Genomic DNA, 18,819 nt, shown 5'->3' with positions numbered 1-18,819 from the left:
ACATAAACATGAAGCACATGTCCGTACATATATATATATATCCTATCTGTTAATATAGACAATAAAATATCATATATGCATATGACCTTATTCTTTATATCTTATGATTTAGGGGCGTGTGTATGTGCATATACACATGTGCATGTGCTCCCCTAATGACAGCATGCATTCAGCTGGCAGACACCAGCATTCCAAGAGTTCATGCTGTAACACGGAGCTCTGAATGGACAGTCTGCACATGGACCTGATGCTGCAGCCAGGCCTTCAGCGGGAGGATTTGAACCATATTTTCTACCCAGGCCCTACTTCTGGCAGTCCATGAAGAGGACTCTAGGTTTTTCCTAGCCTCTTGGGGTGGGGGTCTCTTGTTGCTTCTAGCTCTGCTGCAATCACATCAAGAGTTTAGGTCCTGCCTACTCATCCCCTCCCTTTTCACCCACTCGTCTAAGTTACCTATATCAGTGACAGTGTCCCTGCTGTGGGACAGCTGCAGATCCTCATTCTCAGACTCTGAGTCCTGCCGTGATAACTTGGTGCTCTTTAGGCTGCCGGCCCGGCGAATGCTGGAAAGGGAACCCCCCTTCTTCACCCGGAAACTGCGGGTTCCTTTAATCTGGAGCAAGCGGGAGCCTCCTATCCTGATCTTCCTGCTGGGAACTGTATTAAAAGAATAAAAGAGGACTTTTTTCCCCTTAATTTTTCCCCATTTTAGAAAAGAAATATATCCTGGCCCACCCCTCCCTCCCAACCTTTTGCTGCCAGCCTATATTGCAGCATCTTTTCTTCTACCAGGAAATATGGAGCCAGAGGCTCCCTCCAAAGCCACCGCCAATGCAGCTCTGTCAATCAGGCAGTAAAAGTTCAAGGAAATGTGTTCTGCACCTCTTTTCCTGTAGACCTGGTACCTCACCTCAGGCCTTGTCTGTATTTGGAATTAGCCCTTCTTCAACCACCAGCAAGTAGAGTCAGCTGCTCTAACAAAAACCCAAAAAGTGGACAAGGAAAAACTACGATTCACACCACTTTGAATCAATTCCTGCCAGGAAACAGAATCTGTCCAATGGATGTAAATTGCAGTTTTCTTTGCCAGCCCCTGGGGTCTTCATTAGTGCAGAATCACTTCTTGCTAGGGATAGATGGCTGAATCCCAAGCATGAACAAGGCACTATGGAAAAACCTATTTTCTTGTGGGCCTGGGTTCTGTAAAACCCACTGAAATCTGCAGTAGAATCAACTATCATACAGCACACGTGATTGCAGAAGGGTAGTCTGCTTCGTGAGGTTAGCACACACGACTTCTTTGAAGTAATATTTGCATAAATCCGTGTCTCTGCATGTTACTCTTCATCATTAGAATGCTTTAGAGGAAACAGGAGCACGTAGATCCTCTCCTTCAGACAAATCAGCAGCTTTCAGGCATTAACAACATCCATTAACACTCTGCATTTTTGATGAGCACAGACATGAAATGGTTCAATGTTCAAAGCACCAACCGTTTGCACTTTTGTTCTCCTCTTAGTTCAAAGGCAGTACATGGCAGTATGTCAGTCCAAATGTTGCAACACTCAGTCATTTTATTGCAGATCTATTCAGGCAGGGCCATGTGTGACTGATCACCCTTTTGGAGTCTCGTTGAGAATGAACAGGACACAGTTTTTTTGGATACCATGAGTAAGAAAATATTTCAAATGAATTGTATTTTGGCTTCAAGAAATAAAACAGACATACCTTTCCTGCTGAGAATGCTCCTAATTCCTCCAGAACCCAACTCCCAGTCCACTTCCAGTGACTAACATCCTGGCTGAAGACAGGATAGGTTCTGAGAGCTACTGTTCAGTCATCATGAATCAGCTGGACAAATCACTGTTGAGTGACCAGAGAATCTCCCTCCAAGTGATCACGCTCAGTTTCTTAGCAATCATTTCTGGCTGAATTTCGCTCAGATCAATCTCTAGACAGCTGCTCAGTTCATACAAACATCAAACTATTTTAGCTCTTGTAACCAAATTTTGTAGAATACGGTGTTAGCCCCTAAACAGAACGTATGATACAGTGAGAGCCTGCATCTACCTAGCTTTAGTGTCTATATTTCAGACCTACCTGGAGCAGATCTAGACAGTAAACCCGAAGCTTTTGTATTAGCTGACAAGTCATGCCTGGGGTGAGCAATGAGAACAAAGTTTTTAACACTTCGGAGTAAGTGAAAGGAAGCAGATTAGTACTCGTCAGATAGGCAGAGATAAAGAGACCTGCCTCTGCAGGCAAGAAAAAATTAGTTATAGACACACAACAACATTTTCTTATCAAGAAAAGTGCAGATTACAAAAGATGCCTCTGCATCTTTTGTGGCCCAGGTAGATCCCCATAAGAATATGCTATGGCCAGGAAAAAGAACATAATTATTGTAATTTTTAACTAAAACATTATCTTGCATTTACTTAGATTCCAGACACTTAAAATTCATTTCTTGCTAGCATATATTCAGGAGTCTGCCTTCTTAATGTGATCACCTTTCTCATCTGTAAAATGTAGTTAAGAAGTAGCTTTACTAAAGGAATACTACAGGACAGATTACAGAGAAGGGAACATGGGGAAAAGAACAAGATCTAAAACTGCAGGAAAAATTATTTAAACAAAGTCAAAAATGCAGAAAGTTAATATTATCTTTTCAAAAATAATTCAATTCTACAGTATGCCTGCAGCACAGTAACACATGGAGGCACACCTCAGTCAGTACTGTCTCTAAGGAAAATGGGATAGTTATACAATAGCCATTAGAATTTTCCAGCAGCACCACATGCTTGTAGGCATTCTCTCATTCATGGGACTGCTGCCTGAGATGCTGAAAGGTGTCTTCATGGAATTACATACCTATCTTCAAAAAATCAAAACATTTCCTCATCTAAATAGTTAGAGACATCTCACCCCACTGAGATTAGATTACGAGATAGACCATAGGTCGGTGCGCATCTCTGAGCTGCCATTATGTTGGGGGTACAAAACACTAGGTTGAGCATGAACTTAACTCACTTGACCTTTCTTAGAAAAAAGTCCCTAGCTGTGTTCACAGAAGTAACTGTCCTCTGTGGCACACAGATTTGGAGGCCATTGTACACCACATGAATCTTAGAAATATTTCTAATACTTTCTATGGTAATTATGGCAGGGTCACAGCTGAAGACAACAAAGACTTTGTCCGAAGCCCTCTGAAGCAAATAAAAGTGCCTCTGAATCATCAATACACAGTCCAGATGCTAGAGGATAACCAGCCACAGACTTCATCCTCTTCAAACAATCATAAAACATTTATCGTTTTGAAACAATTATCAAAATAATCATTCAAACATCTGCGCCTTTATATGGCCTTTATAAGACAGGATTAAATAGTTCTTCCAGAAAATGTGTTTGAGGGAAAATCATTTATAGGTGACTGCCTGGCAGTTTAGTTTCTAATTGCAAATTGAAATAATGACTGTATATTGTATTGCAACACTTGTACCATCAGATAGTACGTGAGTTTTGCATGAGATGGCTTAAAAATGGAAACAATCTGCTTTTCTCAGCAAACACAGTGAGCTTGAGGTTTGCTTGTACAGTATACAGTATGTTGGTAACATTAATCTGCTAGCCATCAAAAGCCACATAGGTTTGTGTTTTTCATGTGGTAGCAAAGAATTTAAGAGATCAAGTGATCACCCACTAATTCCATGAGATGCCATGACTTCCAAACCAGTACAGATTTTCACAGAAAGATCCCAGTATTCCCTGCTATCTCTGGTTTTCACAAAATAAAATAAAAAAAAATGTAATCAGAGTAAGAAACAAAACCGCCTTTAATCTTTATTTATGAAGTGTATCAAATAGTGATGCTTCTAACAGCATTGCACTGAGATACAATTTCAAATAAAACATCCTCCTGTCTAGTGGTTTCAATTGGTTTCAGTCATAGCAGTGCTCTATAAAATTTAAGATCTTTGCTTCTCACATTCGATATATTGAAACCTGAAGGCAAAAAGCATCTCAGAAATGATTCAGAGCCACGTGACTCCATGGCCTCCTGCTTTTTTACACAGTCTATGCAAATGAAAACATAAAATCAAGCGCCACTTCACAAGCCTGAAGAATACACAAGCCTTGTTGTGCCAACAAACCTTTTTTCTCCTCGAAGCCAGCCTCAGATTTGAGGGTGTGGCTGCTGCTGTGCAGGGAATCCTTTGAATCTTCATTTTCATCCAGAACCCCAGCAAAGCTGATTTTTCTTTCATACCTGTGCCGGTCCATCTCAGGGTCCAGACGTAGCCTACAGCTCTCCAGATCCTGTTGGCAGCATGTAGACCACATAGGTGTGCAACCAGTTTGAATCACCATCTTTTTCCACTACAATCTAGAAACTTCAGGAAGAATGGTTTAGATGGCTACTTATTTCTGGATAACATTACATAGGCTCAAGAGGTCTCTTACTGGAATTTCTATACAAACTCCTACAGAAGTTCCTGGGAACTACCTGGAACATGACAAAGTCTAATACTCTGAAAGCCGGTTTGGGGGAAAAAAGAAAAGTTTTGTCAAATACATTCTAGACTGAGCGTGTTGAAATGGGATACTAGTCTATTTAATGCCAACGGAAAGCCCCAAACTATTTGCAGTCAGCTTTGCATCTGCACAGAAAATGAACATAAATGACTGTCAGAAAAGCTAACAGTTGATTAGAGTAAGGGAAATATTTTGACTTTGCTCAACAACAAAACCTGGGATATAATATATACTAAAGAAATGGTTTGTAGTATATTTGGCATTGAAAATTTCCATGTCGATAGTTTAAAAAGGTATCCAACACAAACAGTTTAGGATACATAATAAAGGCAAGCTTTTATCCTGAACAAATCTGAACCTAAGCCATAACAGCAATACAGATATATTCCTAAGGTACAGTCAGAGTTATCCCCCTTGAAGTGTTTAAACACATTACTCCTCACTGCTGTTTGTCAACATGTATACATTGGAAACTGCTGCCCCCACAAAATTAAATGACAGAATGAAAGACATCATCCCAGCGCATCACACAAAAGTACAGATTTCTATTGATCCTCGTGATCCAACGTATTCTTGGTTCTAAGACAGCTACTTTGCTGCGATGAATTCTAAATCCTGGTATTACCCTACTTTTGGATGAAGTCATTTCTTACATAGTAAAAATGTCAACAAGGTGTTTAGGAAGACTCATGCTGAATCTCTCTCCGCTTTTTATTATTGCCATTCTGACATACCTGGGGGCTGAGTCTCATAGGTCAACTACAGCCTTTGAAACCAGCCTCAAATCCTAACTACAACAACACTGAGACATTACCCTTTCAAGAATGACTGTTATCAGCAACATTTGATCCTAGTCATTCATTAACAAAATGAACAACAGTAGGGCTAAATCCTTTGTGCTCTCTTGGAAATCTGACTTTTCATTCCTTCTTCAAAAAATTTAGTCCGATTTCCTGAGGAAATTAAGCTTAAAACATCATACTGCTTATCTGTCATTCTATGTTCATCACCTCTGAATTTGCTGGCCACCTCCAACTTAACTTGACAGAAGACAGCTGACAGAGGACAGCCTGTATATTTTGTAAAACACTAGGTTGAAGATAATGTTAAACTACATTAATTGACACAAGAAAACCCACGTAAGAATGAGCTGCTAGAAATTATGAGGTTCTGTCATTCAGAAAATTAACTGTCACCTTATCAGACGCTTAACTTATTACCCATGTTGGTATTTGCCTGTCTCTCTTAGTCTCATGGAAGTTCCTTTCATTCTTTGTTTCTTTCATTTCTTTCCTTAGTTCCTTCAATTCTATTGGTAGACAACAGAAAAACCGCAACCACGACAAAGAAGTGCAAGCTCTAAGCTTCTGCAAATACTCTGCAAGCCATCTTCTCCCCTTTCTCCTAACTGCCCTGTTGAGGGTCAGCTGACACTCCTAATCAGCTATGTTGCACTTGAAATGTCATTTGTTGCACTCTCAGGTCCTCCAAACAGTTTCTCAATCCATCTTCTGCTTTCTCTATTTTGAAACTTTCCTGGACTTAGAACACATATTCTGTTTCCCTAGTCTTATCTTTTTCATCAGCTCATTTGATGTGCCCTGCCCATCTTCCTAACAGAAAATGGCTCCTCTCCCTCTGCATCAGACATTCATTCCCTTGAGTTATCCCAGCCTCCCTCTCCTCAGAAAGGCATAGAACACAATATCTTTGCCGGCACATCTCCCTCTCCTGTTTCCATTGCCCACTTACCACAAGAGGCTCAGGACGTGGCCTAGGCATGTATGGAAAGGTCTCTCGAAGGAAAGTGGTAATCTCCAGGAGAAGCTGGCAGGCTGCCATTTTCAGCGCAAAAGGACAACAACATTTGGTAGGATTCACAGTGCCTAGGAAAAAATATTTCTATGGTGAGCAAGGAGATGATACAAAACGTTGAACCAAAATGTGATGGACGTTTTTATGTATGGTGCACAATACAAGCTGCACTAAGAAAGAGGAAAATCCAGAGTTCTATCTATGCTACTCTTCCTACACTAAAAGGATCACAATAGTACAAATAACAATCCATGTATTTACTGGCACGTGGCATAGTACCAACACAGTATAGTGTTCTGCAACATATTACAGTGTATAGTGAACTATCTACTAAATAAACATGATCATTTAGTATTTTACATGCACCTTCTCATTTAATGCTGATACAAGTGAAGAAGTAGATGGCCTTCTGTCTCTTTACAGTTTTGCATTCAGACAAACCTTCCGCAATTCTGTAAACATAGGAAAATTTCTCAATATATATATGGAATTATGATTAGCCAGCAAAGAAGTGCTGTGCCTGTTACTAAGTACTACCCTGATACCTGAAAAATGCAATCTCCTCTGAAATCAGGCTTCCTTATTTGTGTGCTCACAGAAGCCAAACGCCATTCAAAGATAGCCAAAGAAAAAATAATCAAACTGTGTATTCAAGTTATACATTCAAATGCTTAACCTATAACAAAAGAAGGGAAAAGGGCTGATCCAAATGCTTGAAGTTTTGCTTCAACTGAGTCTAGGCTATCTTCAATGCTTGGTAAATTTTAAAAATGCTAGTTAGGATTATGAACAGTTAAAAAAAAAAGTATTTAAAAAATTAGTCGTGATAACGATTAACTGCAACCATTTTTTAGCGTTACCTCATATTACCATTTCTGGGGATTTTACAGAAATCTGTTTTCGCTTGCTTTCCCTGATGCATAATCTAACAACTTTTTGCAAAGAAACAGTCCAAAGCAAACAAGAAGACACTGCCAGCATCAGATAAAGCCAGATTAATTCTATGAATCTCATTAATTCCTCTGTACATGCTGCATGTAGTGAAGATGGACTCTGCAAGGACTAAAATAACCTGAACTGTTAAATAGAGTTGAGCTGTATGGTGTAATGGAAAATCCATTAGCATACTTCATGCTCCTCAGTCCAATTCCTTTGTGCACAGGGCAGCTTCTGGAAAAATCTATCTTCAACAAGAAAGCTGACTGGATATCTTCTATCTATAACATGGCTTTCAGGCAAGTACTTGAGCTTTTATGTGGCTTTCTAGACCACAGTGTGTTCTCTATTTGCTCACCTTACTCTGCCTTGTTAAAGCAGTTCCATGTCCCCCTGATGAGAGCCTAGTATCAATCGCTGAACAGGAACAAGAAAGCCTGTTCCATCTTTTCATTACAGGAATGTTCCTCACCTTTTAAAAGTCATTCACAGTACAGGAGAGGAAAAAAATTATGTGCACTCTCCTGCTTTGGATGTATCTCCTGAGGAGCCAATAAAACATCCAGAACAGCCACCCACACTCATGTTGCTGCTAGTGCTGGCACACCACATAGTGGCACACGTGAAGGTCTAAGCTCTGTGTTAATACCCGTCTTGATATCACTTCCCACAAATGCCATTTCCACCTCCTCCCCTTAATCCCAAAGCCGACCTTCATGTAGTGATAAGAACAAACCCAGGACCACAGAAGAAGAAACCAGAAGATACATAAACAGTGCTAGCACACTACACCCAATGGTAAACAACAGTACATGTAAACAAGAAGTGGTACATTACAGCACAGACATATACACAAATGGTGTCTGGAGAGGACATGTTTGTCATCACCTTCACCTACACCTATGACAGTATCTATTTTGACTAAACTTCTTTTAATTCACAGGCTGTTATAATTTGCATATCTATCTAGACTTCCAGAATCAGTGATTTATCACCACGCTCCCACCCTTGCGTACACGCACACACACGCACAATGTGTGTATTTTAGTTGTTGTTACACAGGTTTTTAATGATGCTTTTTATACCACTGTGCTATGCATCTGCTGTTTGAGAATCAGGCAAATATATAGCGAAGTCAAGATTTAAAAGCCTTTGGCAGAGCTGAGTCAAGACACATCAGGTAAGGAGATCGTTCTTCCAGATTAAGAAACAGAAAAGCAGCTAGTCTTACAAAAATATTTGGGCAGAAATAACTGGAAAGAATGGGAATCTGAACCATTTTTGGCATTGAGGTGACAGCAAGACTCACTAAATAAATTATTCTGCATATAATTGCTGTTGCCAGTATACAGGAATGGCAACTCACTATCTGCTTTGCTCTCTCCTTTTTCTTCAAAGTTTCTCAGTACTGCTATCCATCTGTCATGCTGTACATCAAGGCACAGAAAGAACAGGGAAGGAAGCTAAGGCGGAGGTGAGGGACTGGGAAATACAGCTGAGTGGCAAGAAGATGAAAAGAGAAGAAAAATTAAGTGCTCCTAAGGCAGAGGTTCTTACAAGCGGGGGTTCTTGTAGTAAAGGGAGTCTCCTTACTGTCATCTAAAAAGTCTTCTTCCTCATCCTCCTTTCTCAGGCGCCTCTTGGTCTCCTCATCATAAATGAGGCCCAGCAGGTTGGCAGGGCTCTCACTCTCAGCATGGCACAGCTCATTGAGGCGTACACCAATTGCCTGCAGACAGGGAGAAGAGAGTAATTGTCACCAAAATCATTATTTGTTTCCCCATGATCTTTTCAAGCAAATTTTGAAAACTACTACATTTCAGGAGGATTTTTTGTTTTGCAGATCAGGTTAAATAATAAGCATAAGTGGCACAGGCTAGGCAAAAAGTGAACAGGTCATTATCTTGTATGAATTTCTTCCACTATTCTCCCTCCCCCCGATACGTGTGCCAGATTTTTGATAAGCTTTCTCACTGAGAATGTATGTCTTCAGTTCAAGCAACTATCCTGCCACTTAGGGAGCCAGTAAAAATCCCCCTTTCCTCCACAAGAGTTGCATGCTTGTGGTAAAGTCACTTTCATCTTTAAAGGAGTGACTTCTCAACGTGCTTTTGAACAAATAGATGACAATATGCATATAAAAGCTAGAATTGCATATAAGTGATGTACAAGAGCTGCTCTGAAAGTAATGCCTCCTATTTAATTCTGTTGGCTCCTGAATCAGAAGCGGATGTTGGTGGTATGGCAGTGGAGGCTGAAGCTTCTCAACAATATTCTATTACACTTTGTTGCCGTGCAATAGATGGCAGCAGAGAGGCAGGCTGATACAAAGGCATCCAGCATGTGGATATTAGTACAGTGTCTATATTAGTACAGTGGATATTAGTACAGTGAGGTGGTAGGCAGTGTGTTTCAGCAGTGATGACAAAGACGTGAAAGATGAGCTATGCTCCAGACAGAGCATGCACCACTGTCACATCACAAAACGAAGTGTCTTGATCAGTTCACCCACGTGAATCAGCGGATTATGACCAGGAAACTGTGTGCAGAGCGTATGTCAGCTTCAATAAGTTGGAAATGATGTTAGCAATGTTGGAATACTGCAGTCTGCGTCAGGTGGGTCCCACAAATTCTCACACAGGAACAGAAAGAACACCATATGCAAGTCTGAACAAATATGAGGCTCAAGGTGGCAGTCTCCTGGAACGCATCATTACAGGTAGCAAGATGCAGCGTCCTTACTATGAACCAGAGTCAAAATGGCAATCCACGGAGCAATAACACGTGAATTTGTCCTCAAAGAAAAAGTTCAAGATGCAGCCCTCACCAGGAAAAGTGACGTGCACTGTCATTCGGGATAGGAAAAGAGTGGTCCTTCTGAGTTTTCCGAAATCCGGACAAATCACCAACTACGACCACTATATCTCAATGCTGACTAAGCTGAATGCTCAAACTTCCAGAGTCAGGCCAGAAAAGAAGACTTTATCTTGTAACATGATAACACCAGGCCCCATAGCAGTTTGAAGACCATGGAGTACATTGCCAATCTTGGCTGGACTGTCATACCACACCAATTGTGCAGTCCCGATGTGGAGCCTTCTGAGTTCCAGCCAATGAAAGGCAGACTGCATGGGCAACATTTTCCTACCAATGATGCTATCATAGCAGATGTGGAACAGAGGGTCACCTCTGCTGGTGCAGATTTTTTACAAGCACAGCATGCAGACTCTTGTTTATTGCAGGCAAAAATGCACAGCTAATGGTGGTGACTATGTTGAAAAATAGAGTTTTGTAGCTGAGAATTTACTCTATCAAATAGTATTTTTGTGCTCCTCATATCTGTCGTAGCTTCCACTGAAATAAACAGGAGGTATTGCTTTTGGAGTGACGTACATATATATAAGAAAGACAGGCAAACAGATTTCCACTGAACACTGCTACATTCTCTACAAGAGCATTGACTGTTTATTTGTTGCTAGTTTGTCAGCATCCTTATCAGCATGTAACAGCCCTTGTGGTGCTGTCAGCAAAGCTACAGATAAGGATGTGTTCACAAGAGGTTTACTTTCCTGCTAAGACACTTCATTTTTTTTTTATTTTCTTTGTTGCATATAGGTAAAGAGAACATAGACAAGAATGTAAAATTTTATCCTATGATAATATCACTTTGATAGAGAGGAAGTGTTTTTAACCTTGAAGTTCTAACCAGCACCTGCCATTTGGCTTCTTTGTTTTAGGGATGGTTTCAGAGAAAAACCATTAAAGAGAATTTCTGAATCTTCTGGAAGTCAGACTGATGATGGTGCAAGCAGTATGCAATTTTTCTCTCTCAACTGAAGCAAAGCAGAAACAAAAAAGCAGTCACAAACAGGTAGCATTTACAGCTCTTCTTCCTTGCTATTTAGCAGTTCCTGCGAAATCCAGCAACAAAGAAGTGGGCAGATTCTGCCACACAAAGAGAAATAAGGTGTTATTATGTTGTGGTTTGCAAGCTCGTGCAAATAGTTGCCAATCTCAGCAATCTGCATATTGTTAAATAAACTCCACATCTCTTAATTTTTTTTCCCTTCTATGTTTCAGTCAGTTGAGAAAGAAATAGTCTGCTTGCATCTGCAGAAAGCAATAATAAAGATAATATTTATGCTATTCTCCAGTCTTACATTAAAGAAATCATATACAATCCCACAGCACCTACCTACATACTAAGAACTGAATTCTGAATATGTATTATCTGCGAGTATTATCACTGGTTACTTACTTACTTATTTTTAAATGTGTGAAATGTCTTACAATAAGCATCAGATCTTCAGCAGGTGTGGGCTTCCAAAGAAACTGCAAGTGCACTGACAGGACCAGACAGTGCAATTGCCTTGCTCACCTACTGTAAGAGATCACGGTCAAATGAAACTTGAAGAAGCCAAGCCATCCTTTTAGATGACAGGCAGTAGCTCTGAAGAATTCCTTGCTGAAGAATTATAAGTGTGCAAAAAGAGACTGAAGAAGTATGTCAAAGAAATCCACTGAAGGTTATGAATACACACCATCACATCTAGGCTACAAATAAATATTTGGAAGCTAGATAAAATCACTGCTCATACTCTTCATTAAGCATTCACATATGCAAAGTGATGGGGTCAGGAGAGTGGGCCAAAAGGATCTTCTGACTGAACATGGTAAGGACAGGGACAGTGTCTCTGTTACATCCTAACAACATAAATTTTGACCAGAGGAAGAGCTGCTCTTGGCAGGCTGTGAAGTGTGATTTGGAAAGGAGGCCTGTGGGTCCCCCTTTTACTCAAATTGAAATTACCTTCACATTTTGGTTGGTTTTTAAATGTAAATAGAAGAGAAATGAGCTCTTACATCTCCCCATTGGTAGAAGAGCTTAGCTGCATTCCACTGCAGTTTCTGGTTCCTTTTGTTGCCAACAATAGGAGAACGTCCACGGGACAGGCCTTTCTTAGTAATGTTCACATGGTGGCCCTTCATCCACTCGGGCCAGTTGCCACGGTTGCAGCGATGAACAAAACGTGCACACTCAAGGAACAGGGCTGCTCTCGCCACTACAGGAGCCTCCTGTGAAATGTTTGCAAAAAATCATCTTAAATATACATACATACAAAAAACTAGATATTAAGAGGACTTTGTGCTTTTATCAATTGATCATAAGCTTGCCATAGCGTCACACAGACTGAGCAATCTCTCCACCAAAGCCTGAAACCAGGATCTCTGCCTCAAGCTAATAAAATCAAGGCCCACAACACTGAGCAGTTATGCTTATTTGAACCACCAGAGGGGCAAAAAGAACCACATTATAAACAATCTTCTGTTTCACTACCCCTCTATAATAATTTCTTCCAGAAACCACCTAACTACCAGAAGTGTTATCTGACACTTCTACTGGAGGAGTGACTCATATTTTCTTCTCACCTCTAGTAAGCCTACAAAGTAAACAGCATGGACATATGAATCCTAGCAGTTGTCATGTTATGTTTTGCTTGTGCAGCTTGGGGGTGGGAAGCATGAATGGAGGCTTGCTGAAACTAGGAAAACTGCTGTTTTGTACTTACAATAAGCAGATACGAAGAGTGAAATCCTCTACTGGCATAAGTCAACAGAATTTCACACCTAACTGCAATAGTTTTAGCAAGTACGAACAATCTAGTACTGAAACTTAATATCAACCAGCTGAGATCTGAAATGAAAACCTTGTATATTTGTCATGGGGACCCTCCACCCTCAACTTGGAGGAGACAGTTTCTTTAATGGGAGACACGATATTGAGCTTATCTTTGTCTGCAATGGTCCAATACGGACAAAGTTAGCTCAACACAGTACTTCTGAAACACACAAATATGTTCAAAAACAGACACTGTAATTTGTTTCCTAAAGGTTAGCTTAGTCTTAGAACTTTCTTCCTAGCAGTATACAGCTCTGTGAAAATAACAACTGTGGAAAATGACTAAAAGTGAATACTTCTCCTCATTTCTATTTAATCTTCGTCTTCTTTTCCCGTAGTTTTCACAAGCAAAAGACCCCAGGCCAGCAGGTTGTAAAATACATTAACAATAAAACAACATCTACTTTTCACAAGCTGGCTTTGAAGGTTCCCTAGCAAGAATTTCACAAAGTACAAACACATGTGTTCCACACACTGAGATGCTGCCAGCCTTAATGAGATAATTTACACAGATGAGCATCTCTTTATAAGGGCAAGTTCTTCAGCTGTGGTCCATGAACAACAAATGGTCCCTGAGATCATAGAAGATGGCCTGCAGTTGGTCTGTACAACATGATTAAATAGGGTTTCCAATAGTGCTTTAATCTAAAGTTGAAAGCAAATTTTCAAGCAATGCTCCAAAAGTTTGAGAACTGCTTTAAGAAATTATGTACTACAGACAAACTTAGAGAAATTAATCCTGATGGAAAAATGGGCAGAAATTACTACAGGATGGAAAAAAAAAAAAGTCACCTCTTTTAAAAGACTGTAAAAAAAAAGGGGGGGTGTGGGGGGGTGGGAGGGTGTGGGTTATATGTTGTCCATACTAAAAAGAAAACACACGTTAATTGCTTCCTGATGCGTTTTGCTGCTGCTTAAAGCTGCAGCTTTAAGCTTATGAGCTTTATGAGCTCTTTGCTTATATTTTATTCAAATGATGGAAGAAAACAGCAATGTTTTAGTTAACTACTAAACTCAACTACTATAATAAAGGGAGCATATCTAGGATAGGGAGTGAAGGGCAGGAGGAACGCGGCCTAGTACAGGAGTTCCAAATTCAGAAACACTGGAATGCCCCCTTGCATGAAAGAGGATTTTCTGAACATCATGAGGCATAAGCTCCTTGTGACAGCTTACCTGAGGCTCACTGTAAACTGAAGCAGCAGCAAGAGAAAGATGAAGATGTGACAGAATGAACAGGGATGGATTCACACCACAGAGAAACACATCACAAATGGAGAGAAATGAATCAGGCAGGCGATGCACAGCTGAAAAGAACACAAGTTTCCACAATCACTGTCAAAACTTAACATAGCAGCAATACACTCACAAGCTGGTCCCTGCCTGTGAAACAGTTCACAAGTCCACTTTTAACATTACACCTACCACATCACTTGACTTTTTGATTTTTTTTTTTATTTTTATTTTTTAGTACTGTCAAAATTGACATAAACACAATTCTATCACTTATCAAAATTTCCAGCATTCCCATTCCTGTTCTTCAATGGATAACCTGGTTTGTACTAAAGCAGCAAAAGCAATGACCCGGGTGACAGGGAGCTAATATGCAATACATCTGGAAATTTATAACACTACATTACTGATGAAGGATAGCTGACTGTGGTGAGCTTTATGAATGTGGAGTGCTTAGGTTCAGTTTTGTCTTCAAGTACAAATAATTTTACATGACTAACCAACCAGTCATTATTGTCCTTATTCCCTCCTCTGTACCCTGCAAGGCACTTTGAGCAAAAAATAATAAACTGGTCTCTTTAATAAGAATAAACACATAAATAAATAGCAAAATAACAACAATCTACTTATGAAGCAAATCAAGTATATGTAAGTACTCTCAAAAGATGTTGACTGGATAGCTCTGTTTTGTCGAGCCATAAGAAGTAGCCAAGTGCATATACTGGAAACAGGCCACAAGCAAGTTAGTAACTAAAGTCTAGGAGGATTACCTCAAAAATGTTGGTTGAAATCTTTCTGATTACATCCAAAAAAAAGTAAAAAGCGTGATATGAATCCTTGCTTCTGTTCCCAGTCATCTATCATGGACACAGCAATCTCTGATTTCCTTTCAGGTAATATGTCTTCCCACAGACAAATATTTCTCCTCTGCAAACATGAACACGGGAAGAATGCAGCCTATCTAAGACATTTGGTGATACAGAGTCACAGATGCTGACAAGGATTCCTGTTCTTGCAACTTAGATTTTTCTTCTACACTCTCACTACTTGATAGATTCTTTCCCAACGCAATCCTGCCATAAAGCAGTGCCATTATAGCATTTCTTGTAGGATAAAATATATACATGCTCAAACAGAGTAGCTCACACATGATAAGGATGTACTTGAAAAGTGTAATAGTGCTAGGTGGCACTCATTGCTAAACTAGTCAAAGGAAAACTCATACTTCCCAACACCTGTCATTTATTATCAGAATCGTAAAGGCTGGAGAAGACCTCTAAGATCATGTAAGTCCAACTGTCCACCTAACACCAATTCTGCCCACTAAACCATGTCCCCAAGTACTACATTTACCCTTTCCTAACACCTTGGCTACTTGTCATGGCTACACAAAACAGAGCTATTCTAACAGACACTAGTCTAATTACAATACTTGAGATAACTTCTGTATACAATGCTACACAGTGGTATTTTGGAACCCTTTGCAGAAACATACAAGACTGAAACATCGTATTCCTTGCCTACAAAGCTTCAAAGTTTCTTATAAAAGAAAAAATATCAGTTTTATTATTGCCAAGTCTGGATTTCAGCTAGGGACAGTGATGAAACTGTCTGCAACATATTATCAAGTGCCATTAAATGTTCGCAAAGCCATAAATGGCTTGCAGTTTTATAACATTCAGGCAAGGATGAGTGGTTCTTCTGGGAAAGTATGTTAACTACATGGTTTCTAACCCTAAGCAAACCCTTAGTTTTAAGTATAAATAAATCAGTACCTCCAAAAGGATGCAGCCTCTGTTTCACTGCTCTTATTTCTGAAATTGCTGTTGCAAATCTGTGTAAACATCCAGGCTAACCAAAGATCTTTGAGTCCGCAGAAGACTGGATATTTTTGGTGCAAATCTGCGTTAAAAAGCATGCTGAAAAAGTTTATGAAAGAACTAAAACTAAAAGCAGTTTGCCTTTTTTCCTTTTTTTTAGGGTTGCCATAGCAACTGGGCTGGATAAAATGACATAGGCAGCCTTCAATTTGCATCAAACCTGATTCCAACTATTACTTCAAGAGCTTGAAAACAGAAGTTAAAAAAAAAAAAAAAGTTTTCTGCTGGGTGTGTTCAATTGAAATAGAATATGGGAATTTTCCATAACAGCACGCTGTCATTAAGAAACACACTGATATGATAGTAGCTGTCACCTTTGAAACCCGCAATGCACGCAACTTCTTAACTTCCATCTTATAGACGAAATGCCAGCTAAGCAGGTACTTGTAAAGTAGTACCCCAGCTCTGTAATTTGAATGAAGTTTCCATCATCTTTAGCTGCAGACTAGAAGTTTAGTCTAGAAATCTAGTCCATCTAGAAATCCTGATCCCAGAAGTGTGGGCTCTCATTCACATCTATAGCTACTCCAAAATGACACCACTGTGTGCAGCATCTCAAACAATGCAGAGAAAATATGCAGGTAAAGCAATATGAAAACGCAGAGAAAAAGATCCAATCATGGCCACTGAAACAACAGATTGGGGTTTAAGTTGTTTCATTCTCAGATTGCAGAGAACAACAGAAGACCACAAATGAAGGAGCAGGTTTCTTATGCATTCCAACAGGTGTTACAAATTTCTGTCTTATGGCACATAGCCACTTCGTGCTATCTTCTAAAGGGACAGTTTATTCAAGGCAGCTTATCTGGCTCCCAGCTATTGGGTTGCAGAATTACATAAAACTCCTTACTTGTGTGTCAGGTTACACCCTCTCTGAGATCACACACCAGAAGTCCAAGAAAGAAAAGCAGAACCGGGCAGCTATAGTATTGCTTTTCTATCACAGTTCTAGCCACAATAGCAAGAAAAGCCAGATGTCCAGAGTTTTTAAATAAATGTCTCAATAAGTATTCTTCATAGCAGATGCTGTGTTGCAGCTCTGCCTTCATTAGGCAATTGTAGACTGATAACAAATATAGAAATACGGAATGTAAATGCCTGATGATCTCTAAAGTCAGCTTGTCAGAACAAAACTGAAATTCACCCAGAAATGAATTAAGATATGCTGATGGTACTGACCTCACTTAAGAATAATATCAAATCCCCTGAAACTTTATATGAATGTATTTGTGTGTATGAGAAATGCAATGTAATAGATGTATGTTAGCATAAAATACTTATTTTTAGAGGCTATAGTGAAATCAACATTACTTTATTCACTGCAATGTTTTATTCCACTAACTTTAAATGAGTCACTGTGGACTGACAAACACATCATACAGACTAGAATCATAGCCAGACTTTAACAAGTCTGCCCCTATGCCACTTGCTCTGACCAGACACCTAACTGACACTGCTGCCCCTCACCAAAGCCATCTGCATCATACCACGGGAAAGGAAAGAAACTGAATCTTTATTTTGTACAAGTCAGCTCTGAAAGTCAGAACAGACATCTTCAGGTAGTTCACTTGTACTAGTGATTTTCAATTGACTTCATACACTGGCAGAGAATAAGCCTGTCTATGGCTTCAGCATATGTAATTACGGCATTTTCAGGATATAATTGCCAAATCTATGTTTTATGTTTTGCAGTCCAATTTATAAGCACACAAATGCTGCATCCGCAGAAGGATGTTATTGACATACTAGACAGCAGTGACTCTTCTTTGTCCGTGCACAATGGAGCAGTGATCTGACAGCCTTGAGGAATGAATTTGTGCCATACACACAGCAGGAGTAACTATCCTTCTCACCTTTCAAGCTCACTGCAACCCTGGCTGGTAGGAACTGACCGTGAGACTATAATGCAGGTTTCACTGTCAGTAACTCTTTACATAGCTCTCAGGCAGAGGACCAACAAACCCCAAAAGAGGTGGGGGGGGGGGATGACTAGCAAAGGAAGCACCTCTCAACTGGAAGAAAGATAGTAGAATAGCTGTGACATGGTTAGCAGTAGTGACTTTTGGCTGATATTAGTGCATATTTGCTGGAATCTGTAACCTAAGGATATAAAGGGGTGGTGCACAGAGTATATTACCCACAGGACTACAGAGCAGACAAGGCAGCACAGCTCAGGACATAGCGTAAGCAGAATATGGGAGAGTCCAAAGGTCAGGCATCTTCAGCAGTGAACAAAAAACTGAATATGAGTACAAACAGCAACAATACTGTAAAAAGGTGAGAAGTGAGGAGTAGGAAGACAAAGGGATAGAGAGGATGTGGATGCTCAGAGAGCAGTGGCTTTCAACCCTTCTCAGTTTGTGGACATCCAGACAAAGAAGTAGAGGAACACTGTGCAGAGAAGTTAGAAACACTGGCAGACTTTTCTTTGCTGTCTTCATCAAACTCTCCCAACAAGAACACAGAGTCCCCCTGGCCCATGAAGTACAGGCTGAAAGCCACTGCTTTAAAAATCAAAGGGGCTGTCAATATAAACAGCAGCTGCAAGGAAAGGAAGGCAGGAGATAGAGACACTTAGTGTCAAGGAGCAAGGGACTGAATCGTGTCACTTTGGTGACTTAGATCTACAAATTAGCAGTATCTACATTTAAAAGCATGCACACTGGCATCTGAAGTTTTCCCAGTGACTGGCTCTGGTGAAGGTTTAATGTTACCTAATGTATTTATAGCTTTATCAGAACT

The 18,819-nt window shown here is 40.0% G+C and overlaps 1 protein-coding gene across 18 annotated transcripts in view; it reads right to left on the bottom strand.

Moving 5' to 3' along the window:
• The window catches only part of UNC80 (unc-80 homolog, NALCN activator), a 121,114-nt gene that overhangs the window by 57,354 nt on the left and 44,941 nt on the right, over nt 1-18,819 (bottom strand). For 11 of the 18 annotated variants that reach the window (XR_003076286.3, XR_003076288.3, XM_025152710.3 and 8 more), the window contains exons 23-27: nt 12,148-12,360; nt 8,842-9,013; nt 6,286-6,419; nt 4,152-4,317; nt 454-657 (exon numbers count right to left, since the gene is read on the bottom strand). Coding sequence is in view for 16 of the 18 variants with exons in the window: in XM_025152710.3 (XP_025008478.2) it covers nt 454-657; nt 4,152-4,317; nt 6,286-6,419; nt 8,842-9,013; nt 12,148-12,360 (889 nt within the window). In the remaining 2 variants the exon portion in view is untranslated. The remainder of the gene's footprint in view (nt 1-453; nt 658-4,151; nt 4,318-6,285; nt 6,420-8,841; nt 9,014-12,147; nt 12,361-18,819) is intronic. The other 7 variants (XM_025152715.3, XM_040704087.2, XM_025152718.3 and 4 more) reach the window with 3 other exon arrangements.

The sequence above is a fragment of the Gallus gallus genome, chromosome 7 (assembly GCF_016699485.2).
Source record: "Gallus gallus isolate bGalGal1 chromosome 7, bGalGal1.mat.broiler.GRCg7b, whole genome shotgun sequence".
NCBI lineage: Eukaryota > Metazoa > Chordata > Aves > Galliformes > Phasianidae > Gallus > Gallus gallus.
This window is presented reverse-complemented; position numbering and strand designations above follow the sequence as displayed.